This window comes from Corvus kubaryi, unplaced genomic scaffold (assembly GCF_017639235.1).
Source record: "Corvus kubaryi isolate FWS band 111438036 unplaced genomic scaffold, C.kubaryi_AGA036_p1.0 71, whole genome shotgun sequence".
Taxonomy (NCBI): Eukaryota; Metazoa; Chordata; class Aves; order Passeriformes; family Corvidae; genus Corvus; species Corvus kubaryi.
Genome location: NW_024582059.1, coordinates 12086269 through 12111165, shown reverse-complemented (window position 1 = coordinate 12111165; position 24897 = coordinate 12086269). Strand labels below are relative to the sequence as shown.

At 37.5% G+C, this 24897-nt stretch overlaps 1 protein-coding gene across 1 annotated transcript in view; it reads left to right on the top strand.

Annotated features, from left to right (window-relative positions):
* Positions 1 to 24897, top strand: part of GRID2 (glutamate ionotropic receptor delta type subunit 2) — a 473900-nt gene that overhangs the window by 392759 nt on the left and 56244 nt on the right. Inside the window, exon 3 of the mRNA XM_042050040.1 lies at positions 14029 to 14313. Within this exon, the coding sequence (XP_041905974.1) occupies positions 14029 to 14313 (285 nt within the window). The remainder of the gene's footprint in view (positions 1 to 14028; positions 14314 to 24897) is intronic.

The window sequence follows — 24897 nt, the reverse complement described above, 5'->3', positions numbered from 1 at the left end:
GAAAAGGTGACAGAAGAGGATGACTTGAGGTTGGCAGCCCCCTGAAACTTCCTTCCACCTCAAAGAGCTTTTATGGTACATTTCATTGTTGTTCTCCAATGAAATCTGCAAATCTGGCTTGTGGTGGTAGATTTGCAGGCCTTTCCAGGAATCTGCATATGGAAATAAAAAGGAACTGATTGGCCAGGCTCTTCTATGGAGGTTGATGTAGAGGACTTTACTCCAAATCATGACACAGGCAGGGGAATATGGAAGTAGGTAATTGTCTTTATGGGAAACATCAAGAGTGAGTTAAAGACCTGAGTTCCAAGGTGCAAGTGTGGCTGAAACGTTGTTCCACTGGGGAGTGTGGATGCCCATGGGTAGGAGGCTGAGCATGTCATATAGATCTATTTAAGGATCTATACCTGCCTCTCCTTTGAAGAAAAAGGAATTCTTGGGGAAGCAAGACCTTTCAAGAAGGAGTTGGGACAAGGCATGTTGATGATGCCAGTCCTGGGGGTCATTCCCAAGGCATTTAAAGGTATTGTAATCACAATTTTATCTTGCCACCAAAACCTCAGATCCTTGAATGCTTTAAGTGCCAATTGACAAAAAGCAATGGAAAAAATATGAGCTGATAGGAAAAAGCGTTTCTCACTGGAAAAAATTTTTGAAAAAATCACTTTAAACAGGACTTTTTACTGCATTTCCAGGGCTGTCCTTATTTTTCAAATAGATGAAGTTTGAGAATAGGGCTGGGTTGTGTCTTTGTCTTCATTTTGTTTGTGGGTTTGTTGGGTTTTTTTCATGTTTTAAATACTCCACTAGTTCCTGGTGTTTGCAAACCTTATGCATGAAGGTATAAGGCTTACTCTTTGCCATTCTTTATTTGACATCCCTGGATTTTACCATTGATTAGTTTTGGCACTAGAAATGATAGTGATACTGAGAATAAGAGGATTTCCTTTTTCCCCTTCCTGCTCTGTCTCACCTTTTGTTGCTTACTTTGGGAAGTGAGGTACTTTGACAATCCTTATATGTGTGCTGATCACCTCATTCCATAGTATTTGGCAACACTTGTCTGCCTTCATACAAAATAACAAGGAATGAAGGCTGCGTTAGTTCAAATGTCAACTTAAGTCTAAAAAAGGATTTAATTTTCTATTGTGGGGATAAAGTCACAGGATTTTTGGTCATCCCTTGCACTAATGCTAAATATTTGCCTGTGTTACTTGAAGTTTTGCAGAGCACTGACCTTAGACTTTTTCTGTGGTTGGATGTCTTAAAGACTTAGAAGTGCAGGCAACTTTCATAAATGATAGATACTATGTTCTTCAAGTTAAGGCATATATTTTTCTCTTGGTTTTGCATTTGGCCCATGCATCTTGTCATAGAATATTGCTGTGTACAAGAAGTTGGAGACAGTCATATTTTCTGTGTATACCTACATATTTGTGCGTACGGGTGCTGCTGACGGACCAAATAAGAAAATGCATGCACCCAATTACTAAAAAAGAAAAAAAAAATCTCCAGTCTATTCACTATGTTGCAATTAAAAAATAAGCTGTTACCCAAAGCAGCAAAGGGGAGAGAACAAAAGAAAAATTATGGCTAACAGTGCCTTAGAATATAGCAGTCTGAAATTCCCCTTCTCACAAAGGAAGACAGTTGATTGTATAAAGCCTGAGGAATGGAAAAATGTGCTTGGCTCTCTTCTCACTAATTCATAAGTGAAAATCAGGCATAACTCTTGGAAAAGTCAGAAAACTTCACACCTTTCAAAACTGGTGAAATGAGATCAGGGCTATTTGCTAAGCTTAAGCCTCCTATTTTATCCAAGTTCTGCAGAAACGGACTTACAGACAATGGAATAATGTATTAGAATTATGCAGACTCATGTGGTAAAATGAATTTTGAAATTATTTACTCTTGACAGCTAGTCATCTGTAATTAAATTTCTGAAAACTGACCTTTTTTTTCCTGTGGAACACCTCTTGCAACACTCTAATGAGAGGCAGTGGGAAAGGTAGGCAGTGCCTGTGCTTTGATCAGACCAGACCAATGGCACAAAGACCACGTAGGCATTGCTACAATGTCCTTGGCAGTGCTTACGTGACTTAAGAAAATCCTGCTTGACTCAGTCCTGAGGAAGCCTTTCTGAAACTTCAGCATTTTTTCGATTGCACACACAGGATTCAAACAGTAAAGAGGCATTTGGAGTGCCACTTCCATGCGTATGGGCCAGCATTTTACTTGGCAGAATAGCAGGTTTTTGTAACTCCAGTTCTTCAGATGTGCTGCTTTTGTGGTTTTTTTTTGGTTTTTTTTTTTTTTTTCCTTTTTTTTTTTTCTGTTGTATCCTTCAGATCTTGTGGTAAAATGGAAATAAACATATGTCCTTGTTTTCATAAAGTATTGGACGTGCTTGAATGAAAAGAACACTTTTTATGTCAGTTCTTTGGTTTTGCCTCTGCTTTCCTACAAATGATATCTGTAGTACTGCAGATCAGAAGGTGTTCTGTGGTACTCTCAGTTATTGCTAGTTTCAGGGCAAGCTAAATGCATGGAAAAAGCAAGTCAAAGGGAATGACACTATTTTCAATTCACAACTAGGAGCTCTTGATATACACAGTAATCCTGGTTCCCCTCTCTTTCACATCCAGTAGTGACAGACCAGCTCAGTTACTACTTGAGAGGTGATACCAAGGCAAAATAAGTAAAGAAGACAGATTCCTGTAGTGGAGTCAATACTCTTGATTTGAGGAGTTATTGTGGCAGCATGAAAGAGCTGGAGAAAAAAATCATGTCAGTAAATACATGAAGTGCTGCACCACAGGAGTGAAGTCTTCAGTGAAGGAATAGACTTGCTGGTATCTGAAACAACACAGTGAGCACTGGTGCTTCGATCCAATAGCAATTAAAAGATTTTAAGAGATCTAGGAAGAAAATTGTAATTTCCATTTCAGGGAAAAGCAAATGAGCAGACTCAGCAGTTCTAGTGCTTTGCTCCACATGGTGTTCCTGCATGTGGCTCTCTTGTGCTGTATAGCTGTGCAAAACTACTTCTTCTCCAGCTTTGGAAGCTGAGACCACCTTTTTTTCACTCCCTACGTGGTTTTGTGTTTGTCACAATTTTAAAATGCTACTTTAAAAGCACGGGAAAGCTTTACCTCTGATTCCAAATAGGATTTGTGTCAATTGATTTCTAATAGTTTATTGGGCGTGTTTTTGTTGGACACATCTCTCTGATGTCAGAGATAGGTCTTAAATTTTCTTTCAATCACATTTTACCATAGTGTGCATGGTTTAGAACAACTGCTGCTTTCAATTAAGGTAAAGTGTTTAGTGTTACTCAAATACTCCTTGTTGAAAATGTATATTTTCCATTTTGGGGTTATGCAAATTTCTTTTTCTGTGACATTGGGAAAAGTCAAGGGAACAGAAAAGCTGCATTACCTTCTTTTCCTGGCATCTCTTGCAGCCATTACAGTCAAAGCAATCTCAGTAAAAGGTTGCAACTGGCACTAAAGGAACACTGCATCATTATTATTCCTGGAGTAAGAAAGCAAGAGTAGACTCTCAGACTTAGGCACATTTTGTCTTCTTTCTCCTTCTCTTCACATGCTGAAGCTGCTGCCAAGCCCAGCTGCTGCTTTGTCTGTAACATGCACCAAGCTGATTTTTCCCCAGCGTCCTTTTAGCTGACACGTTTGTCAATGCCTTGACTATTTGCACTTCAGCAGATACAGTGCAGTAGCACTGTCGCTGTCCTCCTTGCTGTATCTTCTGCTCTCTTCAATTACTCCCACATTGCAGCAACCTGCATCCTCCTCCTCCCTGATATCTAAATGGATTTATTACTTCCTGACTGCAAATCTGTCTCATCACTTACCAACTAATATTTAACATTCTCTGTTACCTCAAAGCTGTGATTACTTCCCTCGTATTATTCCTTTATTGTTCCTGCTTGCAAAACACTGTGTACCCTTTTTTGCTCTCCCCATGCCTTTCACTAGTACTGTTTTAACATTTCTGAATCCTTATCTTCACTTTGTCAGAATTGCACCCTCAGCTCTTTGTCAGTGTGTTGTTCTGGGTTTCAAGGTCTTACGTAGTTGTTAGTGAATCTGTGGCTTATCTGGGTTTGTTGGAACCAATCACACTGCCCACCAGGTTTGAAACCATGTGGAGAATGTTTGTAAGTAATACGAGCAGAGATGCTGGAGTCCTCTGATACAGTATATATGTCTTTTTCTAAAACCCATGATCATGTGTTTGGCTCCCAGGAGTTGAATTTTCCATGAAAGTTTCTGCCCTGTCCCCCCTGACCTCAATACCTTACAATTTCCCTTCTCTTCAACATTGTATCTGTAATTTTCCTTGTGAAATGTTTACTTCCTTCATCCAATACTTCTGCTTATATTTCATTCTCCATGTCTGCTGGCATTTTGTGTTATGCATCAATAGTTTGTGTCTCACCTACAGCTCTGCTCTCCTTTTCCACATTCACTCTCCATTACCTACATGCTTGTGACTCCATATGTTCTCATAATCAACTTTGGGGTCTTGCTTTGGGGTCACTGCAGATCTGGAAGTCTTTGTTACTTAATCCTGTTGTTGTAGGCTGCCTTGCCTTCCTTCAAAATTTTTTGTTTTCATAAAGCATTGTTACCTTGGGCTCAGAACATAGAACAGTTTCAGTGGCACACTAATGCACAAAACAAACAATGAAAAGCTACAACAAAGAACTTTATTTTCAGCCTTTGTACATGTTTGAGCTTGGCATGGAAAATAATTTTCTTGCCTTGCTTTTTGACCTTGGGCAGGAAACTCTTCTTGGCACATCTGGTGTTTTTTATTCTGTAAAATAGAGGTGAAGATGCCATGTATCTTTTCAAAGCACTTTCAGAACTGCAAATAATGAAAAAGTTAAAGGTAGTTGATTATTTTATTCTTATCATGCTTGTTATTCTGTGTGTCAGTCAGTGAATCAAGCACAATGTCTATTCTTAGCAAATAATAATGGTGAGAGTTGTTTTGACTCATCTGAGATTTTCTTGAGTGGCTAAGTTGCTAATGGAACTGATGTTCTGAACTCCTACAGACTTCTCAGTTTTTTCACAGCCATGTATTTTCTGCAACTGATGTACCACCTCCCTTGCCTTCTGCTTATTCTCATACAAAGTTCTTTATTTGATGTCTGTTTCCCTTTTTTGTGACAAATGCAAGATCTGGCCTCAGTATTGTTTGGTCTTAAGTTGCTCTGTTTGATTCACTCAGCTGGAACTATTGGTTTGTTTGGGTTTTTTGTTTGGTTTTTTGTTTGTTTGTTTTGTTTCATTTTATTTTTATTGTTGGGGGGGTGGTTTAAGAAATCAGTATGTGCCCTTTTTGGCTTATACTCTGTCTACAATGCCACATTAAAAGACTGAAAAAGTTGCTTAGCTGTCCCCATAGCAGAACATTCCCTGAATATTTGCTGCTTGAACTGTAGGAAAGAAAGCTCTCCCAGATTACTGTTCACAGATTTCTTTTCATTTGGGGGATGGTCTTATTTTGAACAGTGTTGTTCAGTAATATCTATGCTTGGAAGGATGCCAAGATCATCCAGGGCAGCACAGGCAGCTTTTCCCATTGTAGGGCTTCCAATTAAGCTAGTGCTACCAGCTGTGTGTTCTTTTGTCTGCCCTGGACTAGGCTGTGGTATTGTGCTTCCCACTGTATCTCTCCAGCAGAGCCTGTTGTCTCCATATTAATAGTTTGGGCAAGAGAAGGGGGGCTATGAAACACAAGCATTCAGAAAAGAAACGAGATGTAAAGGAACTTCTGGCAGTGTGAGTTATGCTCAGGAACAGGCCTTATAACCTTGAAAAAAAATGGGTGGGAAAACACAAGTGTAATTTCTTTTATTTAGGTCATGAAAAACTGTTTTACAAAGGTGTCAAATTATCATAATCACCAAAGCATAAGAGAAATCAGATTACTAATCCCAAATTAGTTATGCAACAAAGTGATGGCAGAGTTGGACCCAGGATATGAGTCTTCAGATTCTCACTGCAGTGTCAAGTCCTCTAGATCTTGTTTCTGGACTTTGGAGGCAATGGGGTGAAGTAGGTGGGGAAAAAAAAATTTAAAAAGAAGAGGTGGAGAAGGTGCCACAAAGAGGAAAAGCAAGTTGTTTTGCCTGGCTGGAGCAGATTCTAAGGAGAGAGGGAGAACAGGCAATGGGACGATGACAGCCAATGCTCTGTGATGCTCAGGGCAAGAAAAGCAGACAGGAAGGAAAGTTAGAATTGAAACAGAAAGGAGGGAAGGGAAAATTGTGAGTTTGATTTATAGGGGGCAAGGAAAGTATAATTTTTGTCAAATGTCCTCAAGTTCGGTGTTTTATCCTCTTAACAAGAAAATTACCCTGGCTTATTTTGAGTAGGTTCATAAAACAAGAAATGCTGATGCTCAAGGTTTTAACAACCTTGTTGTTGAGGGGTTTTACCCCCCAGGCCTTCTCTGCAGAATTCCAGGGAACATAGAATTAGAGTAAATTCCTGTGATTGCATCAGGATGTTATCTTTTGATAAAATTATATTTCATTTTATATTAAGCTGCTTTAAGACTCAGCCTTTTTGTTTCCATATAATTGCTGCTATGCTATCTAGCAGGCAAGCTAGATATTAAAAGGGTATCAGACAGTATGTGCTGCTTAATAACTACTCAAACTGTGCTGGCTAAGGAAATAAAAGATTCAGAAGCAGTGCAAGGGTGAAGGAACAAAGTAAGGGATGGAGGAAGTTGTCATGGCATACTGAGGTAATATGTCCTTCATCACAAATTAGGTAATCAAGTGGAATCTACCAATGATTTCACCTGAAATGAAAAGTTTTCATTTTGCTGAATTGATGAATGGAAATTGCTCGTGCAACACTTTGAGCAAGGATGCTGGCAGTAGATGAGATTTGGCTTATGTAAGTGGGAGTTCAGCACAAATAAAAGAGAATATTTTGGAGTAATTCTTGGAATCTATGCCTGGGTTTCCTTGCATTTCTTATTTTCCAATAGGCTATATTACCTTTTCAGACAGACATCCTTGTTGGGATGCCAGGATTCTAGAGGTCAATTTTGTGATGTGTATCTAGCCTTTTCTCCAGTGAATGTCAGTGCCTGACTTTAATTGATTTTAACTTCCTTCTTTCCCTGCCCCTCTTCACCCCTTAGCACACATGTCAAGCCTTTCTTCAACAGTGCTGCCTGGCACAGCCTCCTCTTTCCAGATCTAGCAATACTACAGCCTCTTAACATCTCAGCCATAGGTACCCTGAAAAGCACCCTGTCCTTTTTGGGGAGTATACTCATGTTTGCATCCTAACAGACGTGGCAGCTTAAGCCACTTTCAGCTGAAGATTTGTGGCTGTGTAACTTGTTTAACATGATGGGAGTGATTCTAAATGTTTTTTGAAAAGCTCAGGCTTCTTGAGAGGCTGGCAACCATCATTTCTCTGAGACAAAGCCTGGGTGCAATTGTTGAGTGCCAGGTGATACCAGATTTAAAAAATATAGCAAGTTGTACGGCTGTTTCTCTGCCTGATGTGCTAACCTGGCAAGACATGTATCTCTTTGTGCCTCTGTGGAATTGAACAGAAGAGCTGTAGGCTGGTGTGAAAGAAAAAGTAAATTAATCAGGACATTTGTCCAAAAAGAGAACTTGTGGAGCCTTCTTTCTGTTTGGTAGCCTTTGCAAGCTGTGCTTCTTTCAAGCCCTCTCACTGAATCCTGCAAGCAACAGCATCAAAATACCTTTTATACATAAATCTTGCTTTCCTCCAAACTTGGGAGACTTTTAGTTTATTTTTTCAAGGCTCAGGTTAATTATTGAATTTTAATGTAGCGGATTTAATGCTACCATAATTGTCAAAGCTTGTATACAGGAAGATATCTGACCCAGAAAAGACTCTCAAATGCTTTTCAGTATTAAAAATTCGAAAAGTGGTTGGGGTGTTTTGTGCAACAGAGATGCAAATGCACTTTCTGGTAACAGTTTTTTAGGTACCAGAAGTTTGGATTATTTTTCCCAAACAAAGAAATACCAAGGCTTAGAAAGCACCGCTGCTAAGGCTCAAACACAAGTTTGTTTTACAGTCAGGACAAACTAAAATCCCTTAAAGGTTAATTACAAGTGAGTTTAAAATATTGTTAGCAGTCTGAGTTGTGCATAATGTAGTGGCAGGAGGGAAATTTTTACTAATGTTTACAGAGAAGATGTAAATGAAGTGGAATTCTATAACCTTATCAAAAAAAGGAACAGGATAGACTCAGTTATCTGCATTGCAGAGGAGAATATTCTTTAAAATCCAGTCAATAATTTTCCCTCCCCCCCATCTTCTCCTTATTTCCTTCTGAAGAGTTTTCAGGATATATTAAAAATGTGCTGTCACTCTTCTCGAAATAATTCAGCTCTAAGTCTGGGATGAACCACTGTGTTATGAAGGAAAAATAATTTGCAAGAGCAGAATTGCCATCCAAAAGTGACTAAAAAGATTTATTGGAAATTTGAGGCCAATCTCACTTAATCATGGATCTCATAATCACATTTCATTCTACTTCTTGTATCTGAGATTATGAACACCAAACAGAAAGACCTGTAGTTTATCTGTTTAAACTTCTTGTCAGTTTTCATGGGTGCTTTCATGTGACTACATTATCTTTCTGCAATGAATTCATGAGTGGTTTGGGGAGTGTTTCAAGGTGACAAAGACAAAAAATATTGCATTTTGGGAGGGAGCAGAACATCACAGTGAAAGAAATGCAGACTTTAACCTTATTCCTTACCCTTTGCAACAGAGAATTTGCATGCTATGGTTCCTCAGTGTTCATGAGCACCCTGAAGCCCAGAGAGGATTTGAGGAGCAACCAACAGCATATTCTCAAAATAAACAAGAAATAATGGCTTGTATTTTCAAAGCTGCTTAGAAGCTGCCTAATATTAATTTATAGGGGCTTGGATATTTTGACCCTTGAATCAGCTGTGTATCCTGATTTGGATGATGAATTTCTGGAACGCATTAATAAATCCAGTAATACTCTCTTCATTGCTATCGTATGAGGCTCCTATGGACTAGATTTTTTTTTTTTTCCTGGCCTCTGACAAGATTGTAGGTTCCTGGCCATTTGGATGGAATGGGGAACAAATCTGAGTATTCTTCCAGGGAACCTGTGATTCATCAGGTGATGAATTGTACGGGCTCCAAAAGAGAGTAAGAAGATAAAAAATGTGTCTGTGGAAAGACTGTATTCACCTTCAACAGAAACCAAAGGAAAGCAAATTTGGCCCAACTGTATGGAGCCCTCCTGGTGACAAAATCCTTGGAGCACTTTCAAAGCATAGAGCAGATGTACAGAGTAACAAACTGTTTTATAGTCTCTATCCCAAACCAGACATATCAGTCAAGAGAAGTTTTCTTCCCCAGATTCCCATTCAAATAAATAGCTTTGAGGCATTGATCCATGTGGATAATATGTGGAAAACATCCAGGAGCAGTGAGGTTGGAATGATGTCAGCTTTGAAGAGGACATCCAGGGGAATGACGTTGGGATGTGCGACTCAGGCCCATGGGACCATGATTCTGGGAACAGCATTTAGATGTGATTTTTGTTCACTCAACATCACCACAGTCAAACAATGCTATAATTCTTGAAGGAGCCTGGTAGTTTCTAGATTATAGAAGATGAAAAGGACTGTAGAATACATGTCTGATTATTTAAAGGGACCCTACCCACTCTGTATGCACAGCATTTAGCATTTCCAAAAACATAATTTTAAGAGTTGGTCTGACTTTGTTTAACCAGCAATTTAAGTGGGAGCAAATTTGGACTGCTACTGAAGTCTCTAGAGATCTTATACTCCTTTTTTTCCAGTTTGGCTCATCAGTTCACAGTAGATGAGGGTGATGTGATTTACTATCAGGAAGAACATGGGAGAAATAAGTAAGAAAATTCTCACTTTCATAGCAATAGTTAATTCTCAGTAATCCCCTTTTCTTGGTGTTTCTTATTTACTCCTACATCTGTTTTTAACTTGCTCTTATTTGTAGGGTTTTTTTGTGTTGTTTTCTTTCTAAATTACAGCAACTAGTAGTTATTTAAGGACCTACCATTGTTTCCATTTTAGAGAAAACTCATTTTAAGGACACATTTGTTACCACAGCCATTTAAATTCTGCTTTGCTGGAAGTGCTTGATGTAAATTATTTATTTCAAATTGAATTGGCTGTGGTCTTTATTTTTAAAAAAATAACATTCTAACCACAAAATTAGGTTTTTTATTTTCTTTAGACGCCTGCCAAACTAACAAGAGATTTTACTCGAAAAGGTTGCTTTTCTGTTACTGGCGATTGGCCCACCAGCGCTGAAAATTCAGAAACTTTGCATTTTGAATAAAACCCAGATAAGCTGCAGAGTTAAACATAATGCTGAGTGCATGCCAGGGTGTGCTACGTGTGATATATATATAGATACAGATAAAAATTGGAGAAGCATTTTAAATCATCTTATTGATATTCTTAATATTCTCTCTATGCAATGCTTAAAATAATGTGATTAGTTTTATTCCTTTAGCTGGTGAAGATGAAGTTGGTAATAACATCTGCTGTGTGGTGGTTATAAGGGTGAACTAATATCTGGACAACAGATGTTTAAACGTAACTTACAGTATGAATCAGTATTTTAGAAACACTATTACTGAACTTCTGCCCCTTCTTTGCTAAATTTGTAATGGAGCTGTGTACAGGTCCATTTGAGTTTGGCATTTCTGCAGACATGACTGAGGACTTAACAGACACAGCAATATTTTTATTTCTCTAGTTGATGGCAAACTAATATTCCTTGATCATATTGGCAGTGGACTAAATACCAGCTTGGAAATACAGTCGACGAAGGAGGTTGTAGTAAATTAAATGGCAACAGAGTTTTGAATGCCAAGATAGCATTTAAGTGTGTGTGTATGTATATATATATATGTATATGTGTGTATATAGATATATATGTGAGTGGGTGGGTTTCTTAGTACAGACGGGGCAAAACAAAACTTGGATATTTCAGGCTCAAGAAAGGAATGCAACCAGGATTTTAAATATGTCTGAACTGTAGCTTTTAGTCAATTGATAAGATACAATTGAAAGATTTGGAACAGTAGGAAAAGGATTTTAGTAGAGTTTCTGTTAGTGAGGGGGGAAAAAAGGCTTGAGAAGACATAGATCTTAGTCTTGTGCTTTTTTGCAATCAACTCTTTTCATGGAGAGAACAAAACATCTGCTTGGCTGAGGAATATTTGAATATTGTCAATAATATTTTGACATATTGCATAGGCTTTACTTTGAATGTGTATATACTGCAGAAATTATATTTCTGCTCAAAGAATAATGCAGTCAGTTTTACTCAGAGGTGAACGCTCAAACTCATGCACTGATTTTCTAGAAAAAGCTGCCTCTGAAATATTGTCCCTTCTCCAGAGCTGACTCTCTGTGTATTAAATAGTCTCTAAGTATGCAGGAGTAAGGTCTATTTGAGCATAATTAAGTGCCTATTGCTCGAATCCAGCACTCACAATTCTCATAAGCATTCCACGGAATAAAGAGACACCCAGGCAACTTTGGTCCTGAGGCTATTGTAACAAATGTGATGCAGTGTCAAGGGAGAAGATTTTAATCCTTTTTTCAGTTTGTTTGCCAGTATTAACATTCGGTCCTATGGAGCTGAACGTTTCATGCTGTTTCCTTCCCCTTCATGTTTCAATAACAATTTTCATAAAAAGCATTTCTCCCACTTCATGGCATTACAGGGAGTGGTTTTTCAGGGTCTGAAAGTGTGCCTGGAAATTTAGACATTTTCAAGCAATTTCTGTAATGCATTTTGACTTGGCTATATTTTTAAAAGTCAGGTTTGAGAGACTGGAGGGTCACGCTACATATTATATTTGAACAGGTGACATCAGAGTCAAAAAACTTAAATTTTTGATGTATTAAAAATAGGCTTTTGCAAAATCTAACAAATTTTATTTATATCAATTCTATCAATACTTAACATTATATCAACAAAAATAGTTTTGTCTCAAGCAGTAGCATTCTCACTGGGATATGCAACCTAGATATTGCAGTCCTTGGTACAGGAAAACCATATCAAGAAAGAGATTCAGCATCTCCCTAAAAATTTCACTTGACAAGTATTTTATCTTTGTTGAAAGTGATGATAAAGGACTGTAACAAGCAGCATAAAAGATGAATAGCTATTAAGATTGTTTTGAAATGTTCTAAATTTAAGAAACGTATGAGATGCTGATAATTCTGTTGTCCCATTACCAATCATATTTGATACTTTTCTGAAGAAGGATACTTTCAGTTATTGAAAATGTGTTACTTTTAACTTGAAGTCCAGAAGCTGAGCTGTATTCAGAGCATGTAACAGGGGAACAGTTTATCCTAAACCAAAACACTTCGAAACCTCTCTGTGGGAACGTTCTCTCTCCCATAGTTATCTGCATGAAGGAACTCAGAAGAGTTCACAAGGGACAAAACCTCAGCAGCAGCATCAGTAGGCCCTGGGAAAACACACTTTCATGTTCCGGATCTCTGTCTCTTAATGAGAATAATGCTCTAGCTTTAGGAGAAGGTGGTTCTCTGCACTCATGACCTCTGGTGATGTCCTTTGGCTTCAAAATCAATCTCCATATGGGCCTGAATGGGGAACTCCTTTCCTCACACTGAAAATATTCCCCTTGAGATCAATAGGTGTTTGCAAACTAAAATATTACTCAGTGTGAGTAAGAGCCATATGATACAAGGCAACAGGTCTGGAACTAAAATATGGTATTATATTTTTAGGGGAATATTTTCTCACATGTGGGTTTCTTGTTTTTGCTTGCACCTGTTGCGTGTGCAGAATAGTCCTGCAAAATAAGTAATTGTACAGTTTAGTATTAGATATTAATATGTAAATACATATTAATCTTTGCCATCCCATTACTCATTTACATGTGTAAATGCAGGTTAACTGCTTGTGTAACTCTGTCAGTGGCAAACTAAGTATTTCAAAATTTAACCTTGGGTGTGCTCTGGGGAATTACGCTACAAGTCCATGTTATTTCTTCATTCAAGCTCTCCAGCATGTTAGAAACACAGTATAGACTCTGGTTCACAGGGTAACCCTTAAAAATTACTGACATAATTATTAATTTCTTTGCTATTTATTGATTGCATCAACATTATTCATGATAAACACCTTTTGTATTAATATGGATGTCACTGGTATTATACTCAAGGCTGTCTACTGTAACTGATAGGACCATTAGTAAGGTGTTGTATTTTGCACAGTCAACTTCTTGCCTTTCCTAAGGAGGTGAGGAAAGTAAATGTATAGAAACTGTTCACTGAATTTTGAAAACATTTTGCTATTTATAAAACTAGCTTTTTGAGGGGGAGAGTTGTTTGTCTTCTAAAGAAAATGGTAAGTTTACGTTAGATATACATATACCATATATACATATACCTCTTAAACCCCAAAAGAAACCGCATTTTTCCTTGGACAGGTTAATGTCCATAATGCTATTCAGCTGTCGTCAAAAGTTGACAAAAAGCTTGAGCTGTTATTTCTTTGAGTTTTCCCTGTATAATGCAATGATACTATTATTCGTGGAGCTGTTGTGCTAGGCTTTGAAAAGTACTTATCTCCTTGGGTGGTCACGACAATTCCATAGCTGAAATCAGTTCTTAGTGTTTTTGAGAAGATCCAGTGGTGGGTCTCGTTTCTAAGGGAGAATTCATTTCTGGATAGGGTGGACAGGACAGTCTTACACCTTATACCACAAGACACCTCAAAATGAATAGACTAGCTTCATGATTTTGATTGAGTAATCCAGACATAAAATTAATCTGAAAAATGTACCCATTTTTTTCTTGATTGCTGCTGTTGTGTTTCAGCTCCCAGTGTTTGTGTTTTGACAGCAAATAGGCCCTGTGCGCTGACCCGCTCTCACTCCCAGTGTCGCTGTGTTTTCTTCCAGCCTGTGACCTGATGAACCAAGGCATCCTGGCCCTCGTCAGCTCCATTGGCTGCACGTCAGCAGGATCCCTGCAGTCTCTGGCCGACGCCATGCATATCCCTCACCTCTTCATCCAGCGCTCCACGGCAGGAACGCCAAGGAGCGGCTGCGGGCTCACCAGGAGCAACCGCAATGATGACTACACGCTCTCCGTGCGGCCCCCCGTCTACTTAAATGATGTCATCTTGAGAGTGGTCACAGAATATGCCTGGCAGAAATTCATTATTTTTTACGATAATGACTATGGTAAGTATTTATTTAGCAGGGTGATTTTTGTCAAATCCATAATCCTGTTGAAAAGTGTCATATTAGAGCTTTATAGTCTTCCAATAGATTATGTTTTGCTTGTGAACATTTATGGTTCTGGCAGCATTTCACAGCACCTCAGAGAAATCTACTTCTAAAATCCATCAGCATTTAAAGATCTATTTGATAATGTTTTTGTTAGAGTTAGCTGATAAATGAAGAATTTACGTGTTTTTCTATTCTGCCCATGTTTACGAAGCATAAAAGTTTTTAGCAAACTCTTTTGGTTTTTTTGGACTGTAGAAACATAAAATGACAATTCAAGAAGCAACATATAAGATTTGCATTCTGTAGATTTATTTATTGTGTAGTAAATCTCTTCTGTTTGTTGGCATCTATTTTCTGGCCAGAATCTGAAGCAGGGGTGAATGTAGGTCACAGGTTTGGCAAGAACGAGGTGCTAGTCATAAATATAAAACATGTAAAAAGAAGTTCTGGAGAGTGAAGAACTTGAGGAGGGGGGCTTGGAAAAGACAAGATTCCCTCTTTTTCGAGTTTATTCAGTGTTCCTGGAAGGTGCTGAATCAGTGGTTTTTGTGTGATAGAGTAAGTGTGACACAGATGACAGTGTCACAAGACTGTACCATCCAGCTCGGTGAAATCAGCCAATTGTGGTCCAGATATTTTCTACAGCTGACAGGAGAACTGGAAAGATTTCTCTACTATGGGTGTATTATCTAACGAATTTAATAATCTTTATTTCTACGGAAAATTGCTTTGCAACCAGACCTGTTTTCTTCAGATGCATCCAATATTCATAAGTAATCATGACTGGCTTGGATGAGCATTTTAAAACTTATTTTCAAAGTTAAATCTTTAAGTTATAGGAAAATGCTCACTTCAGTGGAATGCTGTGCATAATATCTGGTTCATTCAGGTCAGGTGTTATTGATTTTTGTTCCCTGCCTACATAATAAATTCTTAAATTAGAGCAACAGAAAATGATGAATAGGAAAATCCTTCTTTATAATAAAGCAGCACGTAAAAGCACCAGCCATGGAATAAGGAGCACACACGCACAAATCCCTACAAAACAAATAAACAAAAACCAAAATATCCAAAAATCTCATGGCAAAGAGTATTGTCGTTCAGAAATTGAGTTTATGTATTTAATTGCCAGGTATCTATGAAGACAACTATGAACTTTTCATTTAAGAGGTATCTTTTAGTAGGTATTTTTGAGTTTAAAAGCCTCCAGCAAAATTTTATAATTAATATATTTGAATAATTCTATTCAAAAATACTGGGTTTAAATTATTCAGGTTTCAATTCTTAATTTGAGAATATAGTTCAGACACCATGTTATTTTATCCTTGATAGCTGGCTAAGAACTTCATAATGGTGTGACTTCTGTAACAAAGATGCCTGCCTGCCTGCCTGCAGAATAAGTTTCAGAGCAGTAGCTCATTCAGTGACACATCATCTTCAGATGGGACCTGTGGCAAATACTAGGTCTCTGTACCACCCTCTCTGGCATTCTGAATTCAGTAGTCTACAAGTAATGCCATACTAACCAAGACAGATTGGCAATCTGACTGATTAGTGATCACCATCACAAACATCAGGAAAAGGTGCAAAAAAAATTTCTTCATTTAGTATATACTGAACAGTATACTTCTAATCATTTGTGTGGCTTGAGTATTTTGGATGGGAGGGGGGAGTAGGTTTTTTTGGGGGGAGGGGTGTGCGTGCGTAGTTTGAAATTTAATACCACAGATGATTTTAAATACAACCTGATTTTTAAATTCACCTGCAACTCTGAGTAGAGATATTAGTTGTGCAAAGGTATGTTTCTTTAAACTGTATCAAGCTAAATCCTTGATTTCAACAGCCATCCCAGGGCAGCAAGCAATTTCTGTATTCTTCTTTTGCTTCCTACAGTTTCTTTATAAAATTTTTTGTTGTTTCCTCTTCCATTTTTAATAATGAACAGGAGAGCCAAACTTTCAGATCACCATCTCTAACCTGAGGCCTCTCATTCTTTCTATTACTATGAGAGTAGTTCACTGGCTCTCCATTCCCGTGTGTTGCTCATACTGGAATGCCCCTCTAACTCTTGTCTACCCTGCGTCAGGTGAAATCATTTTGTCTGTCCATAATTCTTTTACCCAGTTTTTTACCTATGACAGCAATTTTTCTCAGACACAGGATGACATTATTTTCTTAGTAGTCCCTAGAGAGTAATCTTGCCAGATTGTTGTAAATACTAACAAATTATATAACTTTCTCCCCTTTTCCTGCTATTTTATTGATGAACTAAAAACATTTCTCTTATGTTAGCAGTTCACATTTTCTCATCTGGGATTTTCTATTGATGGAAGAGGGACTAGCACAAAGAGAGGGATAAAGAAATTAGTGTCATGAAAGGAGGAGCTGGAATCACTTCTTAATGGATTACAGAGTGGATAAGTCTGAATTCAGTATTCACCATGCTTTGAGCAGCAGGTTGGACAGTGTGATGTCCTGAAATCCCATACAACTCTAATCATTCCATGATTCTGTGATGTTTGAAAAACCCATTGTTAGGTGGTTCTGTAGATAAGAAATATTTTTACAAATAAAAAAAAAAAAAAAAATGATTGCAGCATTAATTTGGATTTTTTTTAAAGAGAGTTGGCCCAAGAACTCCAGAAGACCCTGAGGAAGACAACATTGCTGTTAACTTCTGTGCCTGTTTTAGAAAGAAGTCAAGACTAGGCATGCAGATATGGGGTGGAAGTCCAGGGATAATCCATCCTTTTGGTCAGTTTCAGTGCAGCTAAGGGTGATTGCAATTTCCTCTGGAAGATCCCAATCCCATTCCTCAGTTTGCCTGAGAAGTTCTGCTTCATTGTGAGACTTATTTATTTGCTCCACTCATACAGACCTAAAATAAAATTCTTGCTAAAAGCTTTGCTCAGTGTAACCGCTTGCAGCAGTTAATATTAGAAATTTTAATAGAATATTTAGTATTAAACATTGAAGTAGATGGGAGTTCGATACCTGCCTTAGGATTAATTTCATATTAGGAAGAGGTTATTGATATGTTGTGCACAGCCCTCTGCAAAACTGATGTTTGAACAAGCAGCAATTTCTTACCCTGGTGGTATTTTTTCATGTGCAGTGATTGCTCCTTCTCAAGGTGTGTATCATAACATGAAGTGGTGTCTCCACAGCAGTAAATGACTCTTGAGAAATAACGAGAATATAGATTCTGGTATGTGTTCATCTTTTTTTTTTTTTTTTTTTTTCATCGTTGCTATCTTTTTGTAAGTTAGAAAATGAAAAAACCCTGATTGATTCCAGAAACCAGCAGAATTCCAGTACTTTCCTTTCCAATAAATTTTGTATAGTGATTTAATTTAATTACTTAAAACTAAATACTTTAGTTGTATTACTGAAATTATTTCCAGTAATAATTTTGCTCTATGAAAAAAATGGGCCTTTCATATTTAAAATAAATTTTCCTACAGTAAAATTGGGATCTTATCCAAAGCACAAACTGGGCTAAACCAGTTGCCTTGCACCTTCAATATAAGCTGCAAACCTTTATGTGTCAATTTATCAAAATCATAGTTTTTTAATCCTATCAGTAGAATTGCTTTCGAACTTTATCTTGCAGTCTATCATTGATTCCTTTTCATTATCAGGGCATTTTTTATAATGGAAATGTTTTCTGCAGGTCTGAGAATAATTTGCCCAATGTTATTCTCCTTAAAAATCTCAAATTCTTATTTTGAATATAAGTAGATGCGTATATTCAGTTTTACTGTTTTAACACTACTGTACTAATATCTAAATGTTAGAAAATTCAGGTCTACTTAAAGGTTCTTTACCGACAAAGAAAGTTAACTCTTTGAAGGAAGCAATTCTTTCATTATGTCATAACCAGCTGGGTGTTGAAAAAGTGAGGTAGAAATGCATTTCTTAAACAATTGATATCTAAGTTTTCAAATGATGTTTCTTTTCCAAGCAAAATTGTAGGTAGGCTAAGACAAAGGATGCCTTGATAATTGTAAAAAAAACTTTTTTCTTACTGTTGACTTAGTTAAGCTAAGACTCGAGAAAAGCCATAGTCTCTTGTCAGTGGTAGAGCCTTCCCAGTAACAAATGTAAGGCTAACTAGCAGTAGCAGTTAGTGAGTGGGGGTGTGAGAAAAGAGAACGTTTTTGTATGAGCAGGCTTAGGTGATATTGTATTTCATTTGCTACAATTGTATCTGCAGTTTATAAATTCAGATGAACTTTTGAAAATCAGAACAAATCGTCTTTTCCCCAGTCCTTGCACTCTGCAAGCATGATCTAGACCAAACTCTCAGTGCAGACAGTTCCCTTGAATTCAGTGTGTTTTGTTAAGTTAAGGCCTGCCCAGGACCTGAAATCTGATTTTTTTTAAGAAAATTTAATACAAGGATATTAAAAGCATTCAAGAACAAGTCTGCACTTCTTCAAAGGCCATTAAAGAGGATCTTCTTGTGGAGATAAAGAGTAGGCGGCATGAAATGCAGCAAAATTATGCAGTAGACTGATGCCTTTCTTAAAGTGCTATTAAAATTACTATCCACACAGTATGTACAAGCCAAATTTATTTCATTTAAGCAGCCAAATCAGCTCCTACTCGCTTCATTCTTGACTGCTCAGCTCAATCTGTAGGATCACTGTGCAGAGGACGTTTGTGCATCTCTTTCTTACAAGCAGATGTAGAGACCGGGAAGCTCCTCCACTAAGTCTGAATTCTTCCCTAGGAGCACCAGCACCCTTTCAGGGAAGGCATTTTCATATGGGACACTACAAATGTATAACTTACACCTTTGGAAATCACAGAGTTTGGATTTGGGAAAAGAACCAGTGCCATCTGTAAATATTTTGAGCAAGCTTTACCAAGTTTTTAATCTTATGGCTTCAAGTTCAAAGCAAGCAAAATGCAGTTTGAAACACGCAAATCCTATCTCATCCACAGACTGGCACCTGACAATTGCCAGTCCCCAAAAACTAACATGCAAAAGACAGATACATTTCATGGAATTAAATAGTAATTTGAGACCAGAATGTGTGAGCCCAGGCCATATAAGCAGACTGATTGAGCTGGAATTCCAGCACACTGTTGGGTTTTATCTCTGTGGTGTATCAACAAAGGGCAAGCTTTTGCAATTCGTGTTTTACTCTTGGGCAGTTTACAGCTTACTGTATTTTCCAGGAAAAAATGTAGATACTTTTCTGTAGTAGTAAATTCTTTATGAAGAAACCAGTAAATCACTGCAAGAACATAGCTGTGAATTTTGTGCACTTTACAGCATAGGTATCTCTGCATTTCTAAGATGAAAGACAGAAAGTCTAGCTGTTTGAAAACATTTATTTTTAATGTTTTGTTGCTGCTAAAGTAGATAGAAAGATTCTGCAATTTTCCTCTTGAAAGGTTTAGGGAATAAGATTTTTTTTCTGGAGAATTAATTTAGTCTTAATCACCATTCTTTTATAGTGATGATAGTAAAATTTAAAACCCTTCTGTATTTCATATTAAAAGAAAAAAATTCTTAACCCCACTTCTCTTTCTAAGTTTCTGGCATAACCTTGTGTATTTCGTCCCAGCATGCTTTTGATATGCAGCCACCAATGGAGATCCATGCAATATTTACTGATTCCAGAACTAAGATATCTTTGCTTACAGTTTTTTGACCATCCTACTAATACTGCAGATATTTGGCAGTGGATATTTGTCATTCCCTTAAGTGGTTTAATTTTAACTTTTGTAAAGAGGAGAAAAAGCAAGCATTAAGGCTACGGAAGGGGATGTGCTCTGTGAGGCTGAAGGAGGCATTCCCATAGGAAACCAAGGCTGAAAAAGTAAGTCAAGACTTGGTTGGAGCAAAATGGAGGAGCTTAGCAGTAAGAAAGAGTTTAGTGGGCATCTGTCTTGAAAAACTTCCTCATGGATCTCCCTTCTTGCTCCTTTATCATATACAGGAGTTTCAGATTATTTCTGCACAAGGAAAGAATGAAGGCAGTGGTGTGAGGTACCTGGCCAGTAGAAGCTGTCTCAAGCTCAATCTGAAAGATGATTTTGGAGCAAGAGACAAAATAAAACAGCATCTTAAGGAGAGAGCAGTGACGTCTCTATTAGTGAGGAGTTCAGCCTAAGTAAACAGGTCTGTGAAGCTATGAAGATAAAAGAGCATTATCCCCATCCCTACTCCAGAAACGCAGTGGTTTTCAAGTAAATTGAGTGTAATGCTAAAGAACTGGAGTGCTATTCTTTAAAGATCCTGGAAAAACAGGGATTATACCTGGAACTTGAAAGGCTGTGCTGCTTGCAGAAAGACTACCTCCTGTGTTTTAAAGCATGATGTTCTGAGATGATGCCCATCAGTATGTGGGCCCCAAATTCCCAGCATTTCCTTTAAAACCATGTAGAGTAAGTGATCCTGTGGACACTTTCCTGCACACACATTTTCCATAAATAAGTATGATGACCACTGACATAAGACGTGCTTGAAACCATAACATTTTCTAATCATTTTAAGTTTTAATGCAAGTTTAATAAAGACTCATAAAAGAATCATGCTCTTTTTAATCGATTGCAAATGCTTATAATTACCCTGAGGCTGTTTTCAGCTGCTTGATGACTATAATATTCTCAAGTCTGTCTCCAGACAGTCTTAAAACTGTTTATTACTCATCTGGCTCTTTGCCAGCTTCCCACACTCATTTGCTTCACTGTGCCTCAATAAACATATAATTAATTCAAGCTTATTACTGAATTTTTTTCCCATTAGTATTTATTACGTCATTCAGATAAGGAAAGGAGCATTGATTTTCAGCTGTAACTTTAGTGTGTCAGGTGAGAACTTCTGGCACAACTTGCATTTGCTGATTGACATTACCACTGCAAATTGGGTATATATTTTGGGCGACCCTAAAATTATTCAGCTTCTGAATTATACTACAAAATTTCTCTAGTGGAAAAGTGGACATGCTTCTCCTTTTCAGCCACATAACACTTGGAGAAATGTATTGCAGGGACTATAAGTGAATATGCAGAAAGATAAGAGAGTGTTTGTCACTCCCTCATGTTGCAGCCCTTATGGAGGGGATGAATAAAGTGTTCAAAGGTTTCACCTTACAGACCTGTGTTCTGTTAGTAAGCTGGGGTCAAAATAAAACTGTAGGTGTTCTCCCAATAGCTGTGCAGAGGCGAAACTCTGTAAATGATTGCTATTTTAAGGTTTTGAAGAGGTAGGTACAAGATTTCATTTGTATATGCAGCCTGCATCAGAAGAAAAGTAATTTATTTAAAGAATATTTGAAAACCTGAAGCTTACACTGATATCTGCTACTGTTCGCTAAGTATTTTTCAACTCTTAACACATTGTTCTATCTTCTCAGAAGTATCAAAATTGAGTTTGTAAGTTTATATTTTGGCAGCTATATAAATGAGCTATAATCAAATGAGGAAACTATTGAGAAAAGTAATTTTTATGTGTTGAATTGAAGAAATTATATCACCATTGGGAAAAAAAAAAAAGAATGAATTAGGTATAATAACATCATAAATGTCAAGTAGTATCACGAATTGAAAAGAAAACTTGTCTCTGAGAGTTTTAACCAGTCAAGAAAAAGAGGAAGCAGAGAGATAGGAAAGAACTAGAAAATATTTATAGCACTACTGCTAAATCTTAGTTTATCAGCTTTACTTTTGTAGGTTATGTTCTTCACAGCACCAGTTCACTCATAAAATATTCCTGTTTCTATGCTGTAAACTTTTTAATCAAATGAAAATGCTCTTTAGGAAGAGATCAATGCACAGAGAACAGTTTGTCTTAAGGAAGTTTAAAATGTGTATAGAATCATGGGATAGCTTGGATTGCAAGGGACCTTAAACATAATCTAGCTCCAATGCCCTCCCATGGGTAGGGACACCTTCCACTAGATCAGGTTGCTCAGAGCCCCAACCAGACTGACCTTGAACACTTCCACAGATGGGACATCCACAGCTTCTCTGGGCAACCTGTGGTAGTGCCTCACCACCCTTATAGTCAAGAATTTCTTCCTAGTATCTAACCTAAATCATCCCTCTTTCCTTTGGAACTCATTACTCCTTCTCCTATCACTACAGTTCCCGGGGCAGAGTCCCTCTCTGGCTTCCCTGTAGGCCCCCTTCAGGTACTGGAAGGTTGTTATGAGATCTCCACACAAGATTGTCTTCTGCAGGCTGAACAGCCCCAACTTTCTCAGCGTGCCAAGCAGACGCACATTGTTCACTGCAAGGACACTCTCTTTGTTGCTCTTTACCCCACTTCCCTGGAAGGGGATGCATTGTTCCTCATGCTTACGACAACCAACAGGGAGTAGCAGTGACTTACAGGGAGAGTTGGTGAATCACACAGATGGACTTATATAATATATATGTATAGTTGCTATTTAATAAAGGCTTTTATCTACACAGAGATATAAAGTTCTGTTGTACAGGATTTGAGCATAATTTTTTAAGTTAGGCATGATTTGGAAGCACCAGGCAGGGCCAATTCATTTCTTTGCAACAGGTTGTTTCGCTCAAAGACAACCCATAGGAGCCTTTTGGAAATCTCTAATGCAAACTGTGGTCAAAAGGAAATTGAACCAAGAGATTGAAAGCAGGTTACACAGTCAAAAGTACATGGATAGAATATATTGGCATGTCAGTCTTCACGACTGAGGCTGGTGATCGCAATCTGACTTCCTTTCTATTTTTTGAGAAGCTACAGTAACAACTGATACTCTGAAGGATTAGTTCTAGCTTTATTTTTATTATCTTTTTTACTCTTTGCTTTTTCCCTCTTTCTTTCCAGTCCGAAAAAAAAAAAAAAAAGCAAAAAGAAACTCAAAGGAAGCATCTTTTTTCAACCATCAGTAAGGTTCAAAACTGAAGTCTTGCAGGATTTGAAAAATGCAAATTTTGGTATCTTTCCCCCAACACTGATTCAGCTGCTCAAGACTATCTGTATTGATTTAATTTATTTAAAGGACAATTTCTAATAACTGATGTATAATACAACACAAGAGTATCTAATGTAAATGATATTTGAATGAACATTTAAAATAGGGATTACATAGATATTTCATTAATGCCAAAATAGTTCATATCAAACAACAAAAATTGCAATCACCTGCTTACCTTTCAATTTCAACTGGAAATATCTTCAAAAAGGAAAAAAGTATACAAGTGTATTTTCTGTCATTTTTCTCAGTTCAATGATACTAAAAAAATTGAGACAATTTGTTGTCTTCTTTTTTTATGTGTAAAAAATGTCAGAAAATTACAAACAAGGAGGAAAAAGACCTGGTCATTTGTACCATTTACAAATGTTCAGTTTCTCTCAAGATATATCTCCACTTCTTAGGCTGCACAAATTCTGATATTATAAATGAGATTTTATATGTAATTAAACATTTGGGCTTGAATTTACTTCTAATAAGCTTGAAGTACTGCTATATTCTCTGAAGTTCATCATCCAGATGAAATTGCTCAAGTAACTGTCCCTCTCAGTTCCCACATGCTAATATGAAAAAGCTGTGATGATTTTTTTTTTTAATTAGTTTTAATTTGGCGGTTCAACAAATTACATATAAGACAATTAATGAGAGGGAGTCCCACTGCTGTGCAAGTAAAATGAAGGACTGTTACTGAATCGTGCTGCTAAATTGTTGTTTTCATCAGCCTGGATCTTAATCATGTTAATAGATATCAGGGTACACAGGAATGCAAACGCATTGCACAAGCCTTTACACAGAGCAGGGGCCCCATTAGAGTCTGGCTGAAGCTGCACACCTCCCTTGTGTACAGTGCATTACCACAGTTAATAGCTGCTGTCATGCTAGCCAGCGTTGTGTAAGGAAGAACCACTGTGGTACACTTGTAAAGCTATCTTGATAAGAATTTGAACGGTGTTATTTCTTGCACAATGGCTTTTCTCATCATCTGTACAAATAAAGTGGTCTTTTGCACAAATTAGCCAGTGAATATTTATGACAGGCACATTCACCTTTACCACCACAGCTGAATCAGTTGGTATTTATCAGCCAGATACTCTGAGGAGAATGTTCTCAGATCTGAAATGCCATCAGAGGGAGGATGAGCTAATGACTGTAAGCCAGGCTTGAGATAACCAAAGTGCACAGTGAGTGCCTTGTAATTTAGGTGGAACACAATGTTATGGGTGGATGGATTAATTTATTAGCATTAGTGAATAGTGCCATCTTTCTCTTCTCCTGGTTATAGTGTGATCTGAGAATTTTTTTATGAACTTTGCATCTACTTGTAGATGTTTCCTTTTTAATAAGGGTGTAAGAGGTACTTAGCATATGAGTTATTTAATATTTGCTGTTTATTTTATTCAGCTTATAAAATCTTCACTGCATATGCATCCTGGTATTCCTGTATGAGATGCCTGAAAACCAGCATGTATTGTTCTAGGATGCCCTGATTATTAGGCTTTCTCCAAGATGGATTAGGGGACTTGCTCCCTCTGTATAAAACAGAGATGGCAAAGGAAAGAAAGGAAAGTTGGGG